Genomic DNA, 12,184 nt, shown 5'->3' with positions numbered 1-12,184 from the left:
CACATGATAAATATGGTTCCTATAATTTAATAAATGAATGATATGTAAAAGATACAAAATAGGAGGAGGATTGGTTGACATTGAGCCACTAACCTTGGCTCGGAAATTACAACTTTCATTGTTAGTTTGTCAACTATCACAGTGACGGCTCTTTTTAGTACGCTTAGTCATATAACATCCTGCTTAATAAAACACATAGGAAACAATGGTTGGTTGCGAAATACTCTCTATATAAAAAATCAGGTGTTATGCGCGCATTATATATATAACTTACAACCTAGGAAGGCGAAAATTTAAAAATATTTTCTGTTGTTATAGAAATTCGTGTTTTAGTGAATATTTTGAGATGAAAATAACGAATATCAATGTTTTGTTTCTGAGAAGAATACAACAGTTAAACAAAATATAACAAAGCAGTATACATATTACTGCGATTAGACGCGCTTGGCTGTTTCTGATGTCTCAGCAATTTCTCCATTTTTCCTATAGTTTATTATCAAATGCTTTTATAGTTCATATTTATACATTTTTATTGCTGTTTACTACAATGCAAAATAATTAATTATTTCCAATAAACAAAATTAAATGTGCTTTAGAGGAAGATTTTAAAAAAATTCGGTATTTAAGCCCTGTTAATCTATTCAATAATATATTGAAGTTCACATGATTAAAAATTTATATATTGAATTTACTCAAACGCTTTTGAGAAAATAAAAATTTAAAAACTGAAAAATCGATTATATAAGCTCATTTTATGAGACTTGGTAATAGGTAAGTGAAAGTACTAAAATATATTTGGAACATCTATATACCCGATATATCCAATGATCCGATTGGCCTAATTCCACCGATGATAAATGATTCAATAAACCGATTTATAATGAATTTTTTTTAAGTATATATTACTTATAAGTATAGTTCAGATTTATTGTTATATATTTATGTATTAAATTTTTCACAGATTGCTTCTCTACAAATGTAAAAATATTATCATGAATGTAAGAAAAATATATAAAAGTTTTACTAAACAACAATCTACTCAATATATCAACTATATCTCTTCAATTTGTATTTATTTTTCTTAACAAAATATTTGAACCTTGGTAACCAGAAGAAATAAAAATTCAGCCTGTTTTAAATTAATTTGGACAACTAGAAATTGAAGAAGAAGAACCAGAAGAAAATAGATATCTTCTTATTATCCTTGAAGTATAGAAGTTTTACTGAACAAATGTTAAGTTAGTGTTTTAAAATCTCTTTAATTTATATTTATGTTTCCTAACAAAATATTTAAATATTGGTTACTAAAAGTTATTTAACTAAAAATTCAGTCTGTTTATTTTTAAAGGAACATTAGACATCCAGAAAATAATTTTTTTTTTTATTATGCTGGTTATAATTTTTCTTTAAAAACACTAAATGAGCCGCATAGAAAGCTCCAGGAAGCTTGGAAGATCTTAGAGTACAAGAGCAGGGAAGAAAAAAAAGCAATTATTTTGCCCCATTGTTTGATAACACTAGTGAGAACTATGTATAGTTACTAGCCAAAATTGATGAGTCTGCAAAGTATAGCACAATAGTGGTTGTTCCAAAACGTTAAAAATTTTTTGCTTTCGGAACTCTATATCTTTAAACTTATCAAAAATAAGAGATATAGCTTTTAAAAGCAAGATTTAAAAAAAAAATCCTGAGCAAAATCAATAGTTAGTGACTTTATTTTGAAAACACTATATTTTAAAATCCATTTTGCGTACAATGTCTATTGGCACTCAAATTAAATCTAATTTAGCTATAAATTAGTTGATTACGTTTATCTTGGTAGAAGTAGTAGTTTTCATGATATTCAACGAAATGAATTCACAAAATATTGATTTCTTGCTGTTCGGACAAAGAGATTGACTTAGGAACCATAAAACCTAAGATGTCTGCTAGCACTCAAATTAAAGCTCTTTAACTTTACAATAAATTAGTACGTATATATTTATAACACAACATTTATCTTCGTTGGAGTAGTAGTTTTTATGATATTAGACAAAGTTGATTTGGATAAAATTTCATGTACAAAATTGGTATACATATTCGAATATTATCATAACTACTACCCCTAAGAAGATATGCGTAATAAAGTACTTCATAGCAATTTATTTTTTAATAATTTATTTATTGTTATTTACAACTGTATACATACTTAAACATCAAGTAAATTTGCTGTAAGTGATATTATGACATGATACAAACATGTGGAGAATCTAACCATTGATAGAACTCCAAAAACATTTCTAGAGGAGATCTCGAGGCCATCTTCTTTTCAGACGGCTAGGAGGATTGTTAGTTATTGAAGGAGAAGCCAGGTTAGAAACGTTTGGGTGGTTGGGAAGTTTTTCATGGAAGCATTGGTATCTGGTTGTGGCCAAATCGGCACCATATGGGACATTGAGGTCCTGATGGATGATTTGATTTGTGACAAAGTAAGGAGCATTAAGGATTTTACGAAGGATTTTGGACTGTAAGGATTGAATTCGAATGAAATTAGATGGTTTAGTGGAGCCCCATAGCTCAACTCCGTATGTCAAAATAGGTCTTATAACATTCATGTAGATCAGTCTTTTGTAATGGATTGGAAGTTTGGACCGTTTTCATAGCAAGTTAAATTACTTTATTTTGAGTGCTTTTAGACATCTGAACGTCAAAATAGCAATACTTCCCGTAATATTATTTTTTATGAGTCTAAAAAGTCTGTCCGAACAACTGGAAATCAATATTTTGTCAAATATCATAAGAACTACTACTCCCACGGAAATAAACGTTATAAGTAGTTGAAAATAATGCTCCATTTAACTATCTCTAATTTGATTGCTGGCAGACATCTGTACGTCTAATAATTTCTAAAATATTGTTTTTCATAAATCCAAAGTCTGTCCGTATATCTAGATATCAGTATTGTGTGAATTTATTTGGCAAATATTCATAAAAACAACTAATCCTGCGAAGATAAACGTTACAAACTACATTATATTGCATTAAATTACCTTTAATTTTAGTGTAAATAAACATTTGTAAGTCGAATGGTTTTTGAGATATAGATTTCTGAAAATCAAATCACTGACTACTGATTTTTCAGTGCATTTTTAATGTTACATTTTAAAAAGCTATAACTTGGAAACTATTGAACGTAAATGGCTCTATTAGAGCTCATATTTTAGCAAATTTACTCTACTTTAAATGATGTTCTATTAGGTCTTTTAGTTTTGTTTATAATGTTAAAGATATGGAGCTCCGGAAAAAAAAAAATTTTTAACACTTTGAAACAGTCACCATTTTCCCTATCAATACTTAGTAGACTCATCAATAATTACTAGTAATTATACAAAGTTTTTATTAAATTAATAAACAATTTGGGTGTAATAACTGACTTTTTTGTGCTCATACAATAATCACATACATAATCCCTAATTTGAATCCTTGACCTGGCTATCTAAGGGAATAATGCCGAAAAAGACGAAGAACATATAAACATACTATAACTTAATTTTTTTGTGATTTTACAGTCTAGATGAAAAGGAATTTTAATGCCTGGTTTTAGGCATGACAGAATAGTTGGTCAGTGAAAATACTTTATAATCACCGAGAACTTGAAGAAGAATTTTGTAGTCTCAAAGGAACTAGTTTTCCCCCCTGAACACTTAGATTGTTTAATATATAGCTATTTAGTTCCAATAGATGCAAGGTTATACGGTGTCTATGAAAGGAGCTCCATGAATTATGTAAGTACCTACTCGTCTCTCGATAAGGTCACTAGTAATAATTAGTTGTTTGAAATGCAGAAATCGATATTGTATTTTAAATATAAAAAAGTCACTTATTTAATAGCATTTTGTGAAATGATACCTTAATAAGAGGCATTTCATTGTCCATATAATTCCGCCCTCGGTCTCTTACTGCCTTGAGGAATGAATTATTCCTGTCAGGAATATTAGATTTTAGAAAGATATTTTCTACAATTTATTGTTTAATAAATTACACAACCTGTTTCTAAAACAATTGCTTAATTTAATTTGAAGTAAATAATTTTGTATTGATTTATATCATGATATGTCACGTGATAATATTAACATGTTCCTAATTTTTTGTGTAATAGTGATTATACTCGTTTGTATTTGCTTAATTTTGGCTGACTTTTTGTTAAAATTATTATACAAAAATAATAATGAGATACTATTTGAAACATTAGGTAAGAATAATTATTAATTCCATTCTATAAGAAGTCCAGAAGTTCGATCCATAAATAAATCTACCCTTAATTAAAGAACCCTTACAAGCTATAGATTATTGATGGCAGTGTAAATTTAAAATTTTTAAGCCTAATATTATTTATATTTAAAACATATATTAAATGTAATTTAATAAATATGTAAAAAGAAATGAGGTAAAACATTTTCCTAAGAATTTGTAATTTATCATTCGCAAAGGATCGCAGTTTAAGAATGAGAAATGTTTAAAGTCTTCTAAATATTTCTCATCCTAAAACTTTAAAAGAACCCCTACACAGTCAATCCGATCGGGAGTAAAACCAAAAATCTGGTGCGGTGCTCACATCACAGTACTTTTACTTACTACCCTATGTACGTCCTCAAATTTTGTGGAAATTTATGGACTATTTTAACGACTTTCGAAAAAAAAAATGAACTAGAAAACGTAAAAATTATGAATGCAAATTTTTCAGTTATTATGAAAAATCATATTTTAGGATTTCTTGAAGAGAAAATATTATTGTGGAAATCATGAATAAAAAATATTGAAAGTATTATTATATGGAAATATTATCGTGGAAATTATGAATACGAATTTTTCAGTTATTATGAAAAAGGATATTTTAGGATTTTTTGAGGTGGGAATATTATTGTGGAAATAATAAATACGAAATATTGACAATATTATTGTGGGAATTATGAATAAAAAATGTTGGACATATTATTATATGGCACTATTGTGGAAATTATGAATATAAAATTTTCATTCTTCTGTCCATTTAAAAATGCGTATTTTACGATTTCTTGAGGTAGATATTTTATAAAATTTTGTTCCTACCAAGAACAGCACAGTTTAATAAAAGATAACGAAGCTGAAATGCAATTGTGAAAGATCGGGCGGTGTTTTCCCGTTCTAATAAGATTTCTTAATTTTTTTAAAAATTTATTCATAAAGTCTTTAATACTCAGAATCTTCAATCTATATTGTAGACTAACTACCGGTAACAATGAGAACTCTTTATTTTTTTTCAAGTAAACAAAATTAAAGGTAATTTTTTAAAAATTCGTTATTTATAAATTTTAGGGTACCAAATAATAATATATAATTTTTTTTTAATCGTCATTTATTGACTCCGTGTCTTCTAAATAGACCAGCATTGAAAATTTTTGAATATTCATTTTATTTTTAAATATATTTTTATTTACCAAGTCTGATTAGATAAATAATGAATAAAAGAGAGTTTTATTGAGGATTGTACATATATACGAGTATAATACGGGAGCATCGATTCTCTCAGGAGCAATGTATGTTGACAAACAAGGTATCGACAGAAAGTAAATTTCATTGAGATTTTGACGAATCTCAATTTAAATTATTGAATTTAAAACATACTATTTTACTTACTACAAATTAATTAAATAAATTGAGATGCTTCAGAATTCTGGCAGAGGTAAGTTAACGGATCGAAAGAGTAAAGATTATGTTTTGATGATCTCTACTCGCATATCAATACCCAAGTTGGGCCCTGTATTTCAATTGTTTATATTAATGAATATTTTATTTTATTTTTTTTTATACTGAACATACTTTACTGAAATCCTCATTATGTTTTTGTAAATTTTTAGTGAATAAAATCTTTTTCATACCCTCCTGTAAAGAATTTAGTGGGTATTTGGTACGTACATATAGGAGGCATGTATAGCATACAATATATAATATAGTATATATTAGTATTATATATATATATATTATTATAATATAGTATATATTATTATTATATATATTATTATAATATAGTATATATTATTATTATACATATTATTATAATATAGTATATATTATGCTAATGTATAGCATATAGTATATATAATAATGAAAACTGAGTGAATAAAATCAATTAATATAATTAGTTACATATTTTTCTTATATTAATAATTCAGAATTATTGAGGAGATATAAAACAAAAAAAGGCAGACCTTCCCCGCCGGACCCGCCTCGCTAAGACCCACTGGAAGGGATGGTCCTATATCACTTTTGAAATATTAACTTAAAACGAGAAGAGGAGACTTTAAGATAGTTAAATCGAGCATAATTTAAAAAGCACCTGAAATTGAAAAACGACATGTTTTTTTTTTGTTTGACGTTTAAATACTGAGAAAACGTTTGTAAATGAGTATGCTTCTTATGTTGTATTTCAACTACATTAAAGGAACATTGAAGGAAACATAACTAATGCAAGAGTTGTCGCAGGTTTAAACTTGCATAGTTAAATTTTAAGCTCAAGTAGTTACGTTCTGATTATGTAATACTTTATTGCTTATTTAACTTATTATTTATTGGAATTCAGTAGATACCATAAATAATAAAAAATCCTAAATTATTAACACATTAGTCATTCTAACTTTTAAAAACATTTTTTTTATTTTATTTTTTCAAAGCTATATTTATGTATAAACTATAAAGCTATTAAAGTAAACATTTTATAATATAATGTGAATAGTTGAGATTGTATAATTTTAGTAAATGCACAGTATTGATAAAAGTTTAGAAGATTGAGATCATAAAATGTAAAATTCATGGACCGAAAACAGATACAAAAATTCTTGAGGAATGAGAAATTCACCGAATAAATCTTTAATTAAAAGGATTTTTAGAAATTCCTTTAAGAGTGGTGTAGTATACCATGGCATTATGTATTTTAAATGTTTATCCGGACGGTAGATTAAAATGCGGCTAAGCTAGATACATAATAGAGCTTGTGAAAGGACGTTAAGCCAAAAGAAATAAATTACTTTTTTTTCAATCACTTGTGGAAAATTTTCATTTTAAATTAAAGTCGATTAGTAAATCATGTTAATTCAAAAGATCTTTATTATAATATTAGTAAACATATTTAAATATTCAAGTAAAAAAACATAAATCATATACATTTAATATCGGACAAAGTCGAAAATCTGCTTTCTGAATGTTTTATAATGAAATATTTTGTACACAATGGCAGTAACTTGTTACAACTATAATAGTATTTATTACTACTAAAATCAGTAATATATACCTGAATATACTTATCTTATTACAAATGGTTAACTGAACAATATATTATCTATATATTTCGCATGGTCAACTGACCAAGGCAACTAATTTTGACATATTACAAACCGACATTTAAATGACTCTAATACTAGGTTTACGGTTGTTGCTTATATACCTATTTCTACAAGCAAATATTGTAAAATTGATGTGTAAACGAAAATACGTATTTTCAAATAAAATAAGTCTGAATTGAACAATATTAGGATTCAAATTTAAATAAATTATTAATAAATAAAAAGTCTTTTTTTTATTTTCAAGAAAATTATAACAATCATATTAACGGAATAGCGGTACAGATATTTTATTTTTTTTTATCTTATTATATTTCATGGATTTACTCATGATTACTAAAGTGCAGGGATTGGTGACTTACTATAAGCGGAGGCTGTCTACAATAATTGAAACCTTTGCCACTGCCTTTGAAAAACGTTCTTCTCAGCAGCAATCATACCAAAGATCGTCTATTGTTTCTTCGGCGATAAGCATAAGGGTGATGCATTAGCATAAGCGATAAGCATAATTTTGTTGAAGAAGAAAATAAAAGATGGCACTCTATTCAATCCGTTATAGTTTATATTATCGAGGCTCGATCGAATTTAAAGCATCTTAATGAAATTTAATACTTTCCTGTAACTCTTAAACTTATTATTGGAGGAATGATTGTATGAACGAAGTTTAAAAACATTTAACGATTGTTTATGAAATCAGCTAGCCCATCAGTTGGAAAAAAATCGTAGAAATAGGTATTACAAATTTTTAAAATTAAGAAGCTTTGGAAAAGATAATTATGTGTATAATTCTTTGGATTAAATAATTAATTCACTTAACAAAACAGTTAACATTAATGTTATGCTTATTTTTTTTTTGTTGGGAGGTATTTTTTTGTGGGTAGCTATTTCATTTATTAATTTGAAATCCCTCTTATTGGCTGGTCCCGTGAGCTTAATTTTAAAAACATCTATCTTTCAACGTTTTGCCAATATACAAATTCGTAAAAACTTTGTTAGGATGAGTTCAGTCAAAGTCTCAATAAAGGTATTAAAAATTAAACCTCAATATAAGTGCAATAAAGGGACATAATTGCCATAAAAACGAAATTATAAAGTTTTTTGAGATCGGTTAAGAAACGTTATGATTTTGTTTGTTAGAAATATAAACAGAAATATTCATATTTTATTTGTGTGAAAGTGGTCCCGTGCTTATTTATTCTACATTGTATCATGCTAATGAAAATATTGTGTGAATGATTTGAAAGTGGAAGCGTGGCCCCCTATGATGAATACAAATTTATTCAACAAATTACAAACAAAAATCCTATTTCAAAGCTGTTTATAAGATAATTTGCAAAGATAATCTGATCGCAAATAAAATATCTTCTACAAATCAGAATAAATGTTAAAAGGTTTTATAAATTTACAAATAAATCTGTTATTGGTTTTTATGTTTTTAATTTTTTGATGAGACCGACTTGATACATAACTTAACTAAAAAAAATATATTTTTATATTTCAATTTTCCAAAAACAAAAACTACTATAATAAACAAAATATGATACTCGATGATAATTTATTTTGACATAATTTATTTTTTATATCAATGTTTAAATTAAAGGTTTTACTAAAACAGAAAATAAGTTCAAATACGAATATGAGTGTTGAGGAATTCGAAATCATCCTAAACTATTTGTTATATATATTAATGTCCAAATATTCCAATAACAGACACATTTCCCACATTACTGAGTCGATTTTGCTCAGGGCGATGTATTTCTGTATCTTGTAGAAATAAGGTTGTGAGTTCTGTCTATCAGTGATTTTGAAAAATTAACTTCCACGTCGCTGGATGGAATAGAAAAGTCCAGGAAACTAAAATTACTTTGAAAGGAAGTAGATTTATGGGATATCGTATAGAAACTGACTTGAATATTGAAACTGACAAATATTTGATAGAAAATCCCCTTCTATTTGTATGCATTATAATAGCTGACAATAAAATACATATTCCCGATATCCTAGAATTATCTTTACATTCACTAGAAGCTAGTAGAGCAGTTTTTAAAAGATAAAAATTTATTAATATCGAGCTGTAAAATTAGAGATAGGCGCTAACCTCCGCCCTTAGTGGCAAGCTTTCTTATATTATCTTTGAAACGTTCACTATATCGAGTTTTATTAAAGAATAATCAATTAGTTTTAGAATTCAAGACGTGTTTACGCATTTTTTTTTTAATTTGAATGAATTTTGTATTTTGTATAATAGCGTCTGCTAAGTATATAGATTAGCTTCCTAGCCATGTATATCCATGACATAATTCAAGGACTATAATTTATCGTTTAACAATCAATTTAAAATCTACATAGTTTGCCATTTTCAAAATACAGATGAAAATACGTACGAATGCTTATCGGAAATTGTGGACAGAATTCGATAAAATTGATATAGGACCAATGCAGTGCCAACCTGCGCAGTCTCTGGAAATGTCTTAACGAATTCTGATTTTGATAATAAAATTAATAGTAGTCGAAAATAAGGATTTGATTACAGACAGACGTTCACGGAGTTAGGATTGTTCCTTGATGTCTAAATCCTAAAATCCGCGTTCAAAAGTTTTGATTTTGTGTACACAAATGTTATTCGTTTTCAGTATGGTAAAAAGCTTTGCCTTCAGTTGTGAAGCATTTAAAGTAAAAATCTTTATGCAGTTTAATATTTTCATTGTTCTGAAATATTTCATGTTTAATAGTAATACCATATATAGTAATTCTCTATATATAGTGTGTGTGGCATATTCGGCGTATGCTCCGCGTAGTAAAAACCTACATTATGCCACTCAATTTAATTACTTATCAAAAATAAACAAACATACACTAGTTTTTTAATTACTGGTCATTAAGCTTCTGCGTATTACGTTATCCCTAAATTTGTTTCAAACAACTAACTGGGAACTCAAGGCTACTGTCAAATTCTTTTTACTAGTTTTTATTGAGCAAGAAGAATTGGTAGATCCAGGATGAGAAGGGAGCAGTAGACGCGTGGCTCCGTAAAGAAAAAGACAATTTTAATTACTTCATTAATTATATATTATGCCCTAAATATTTTTATTCTAAACAAAACAAGGTCTGTTTCTGAATGAAATAAGCATTTAATTATTTTATATTTCAAACTTATTCCCTCTGAGTAGAAATATGAATGAATTACACTTGTCCTGTGAAACTATTCAAGCTGAGGATAGAAACCGGGATTTCACCAATTTCCAGTTGTTTTCTTTGTTAGCTAATTTTACAGTATTAGTAGATATAAATAAATTTTTATTTTATATATAATCTTTACACTTTCTTGAAGCTGGTTATTATTGTTTGAATAAAATAAATTTTTTCCAATTTCAGTCTAAAAAAAATCTATATATTTTTATTTTTTGGACTAAAATTATTGATTTGGGCAGAATAGCCTGCCTAAAGTTTTTTTTTTAATTGATGTGGTATTGGTTAGTATTTGAGGTATGATAATTTATTAATAATATTTTTGTTTAAATCGTTAAAAATCATATGTATTATAAAAGCTGTTAGTGATAGACTGTCCTTGAGGATCACTAAATTGGCCGAAACTTCGGACTCAAAATGAAATATAATTTTTTTTTTTTTACGAAAATTGGATAAAATTTATTTTGTTTGAACAATAAATTTTCATTTTTCAAAGACTATTCTACTCGCTCCTAGAAAATGTTTTAAAGGTAGGTCATGCCTAGGCCTAATTCTATGATATTTGGAGCCGGAGGGAAATGGAAGAATTCTCTTTTCTGGTTGTATGATCTCTCTCCTAAAGGAATATTAACCCCGTTAAAATTTATTGTTAATTTAAAATCTTAACAAATATCATTCCAAAACTACTAACTGTTTCAATATGGTTTACATTTTTTCATCCGAAACATAATTATGAGTTGGGTCTCAAGAATTTTCCGTCTATTTTTCCTACACCACGCTTCTTGTTAAATTGTGTAATATTTATTTTTAAAATTAATTGTATTTTTCATCCTTTAGAAAAGTATATATTTATCCGCTACATTTAATGTTTTATCACCAAAATTGTCTCAAAAACTGGAGAAAATTAGATTTATAAAAAAAAAAATAATAATAAAAAAATAAGCCTAATAATAGTGTATTTTAATTTTTGGAGAAAAAAAATCTGAAAATGTTTAATAAGTACTTATTGAAAATTAATTAATATAAACCATCAAAAGTATTTGAGAACTTCTAATGTATTTTATTTTTTTTTTTTTTTTTAGCTGGTATTTTAATTTCGAAACAATTTATCTATTATAGAGGAACTAAAACTTTGAGAATTCCACCCAACACTCGTCCAAACTCCATGCTGATCGGGAGTTGAAATCTCCTGAGTATGTGTTCCAATCCTCTTCCACCCTCACCTGGTTTATCTTGTAGGCTAAGAACTTGTGAAACCCCCAGAAGCCGAAGATGATGCCGACCAATGAGAGTACAGCTCCGGCCACCCCGAGCCGCAGTGGTGCTGCCATGTCACTCCTTCAGCAGCCGACAACAGACTGAATTCTTGAACAGCCTGCGTGACTCCCTCTTCAGTTAATCCTAGGCTGTCCACTCTTAGCGACTTAATTATTACAGACCACTTCAAGGTGAACTTGACATTGTTACAAGCTATTATCTTTTAATTTAGCGTTTTACGGTCACCAAAGTTTTCTTTTTCATTTTTTTTTTTTTTATTTTAAATCACAAGGTCTACTAATTTTTACATGTTGTTGTATTGAGAACAGAGAAACAATTTTACGGTGTAACAAACAATGGACATTATTATTTATTATATGTAA

The 12,184-nt window shown here is 27.6% G+C and overlaps 1 protein-coding gene across 1 annotated transcript in view; it reads right to left on the bottom strand.

The window, feature by feature from the left end:
• The window catches only part of LOC106685968 (sensory neuron membrane protein 1), a 96,502-nt gene extending 84,600 nt beyond the window's left edge, over positions 1–11,902 (bottom strand). The window contains exon 1 of the mRNA XM_067045237.1: positions 11,768–11,902. Within this exon, the coding sequence (XP_066901338.1) occupies positions 11,768–11,875 (108 nt within the window). The 5' untranslated portion in view covers positions 11,876–11,902. The remainder of the gene's footprint in view (positions 1–11,767) is intronic.
• Positions 11,903–12,184: the final 282 nt, after the last annotated feature.

The sequence above is a fragment of the Halyomorpha halys genome, unplaced genomic scaffold (assembly GCF_000696795.3).
Source record: "Halyomorpha halys isolate HHAL.00 unplaced genomic scaffold, Hhal_1.1 Scaffold760.1, whole genome shotgun sequence".
Classification (NCBI taxonomy): Eukaryota; Metazoa; Arthropoda; class Insecta; order Hemiptera; family Pentatomidae; genus Halyomorpha; species Halyomorpha halys.
Note: the sequence above shows the minus strand (reverse complement) of the source record. Positions and strands in the feature narration are given on the sequence as shown.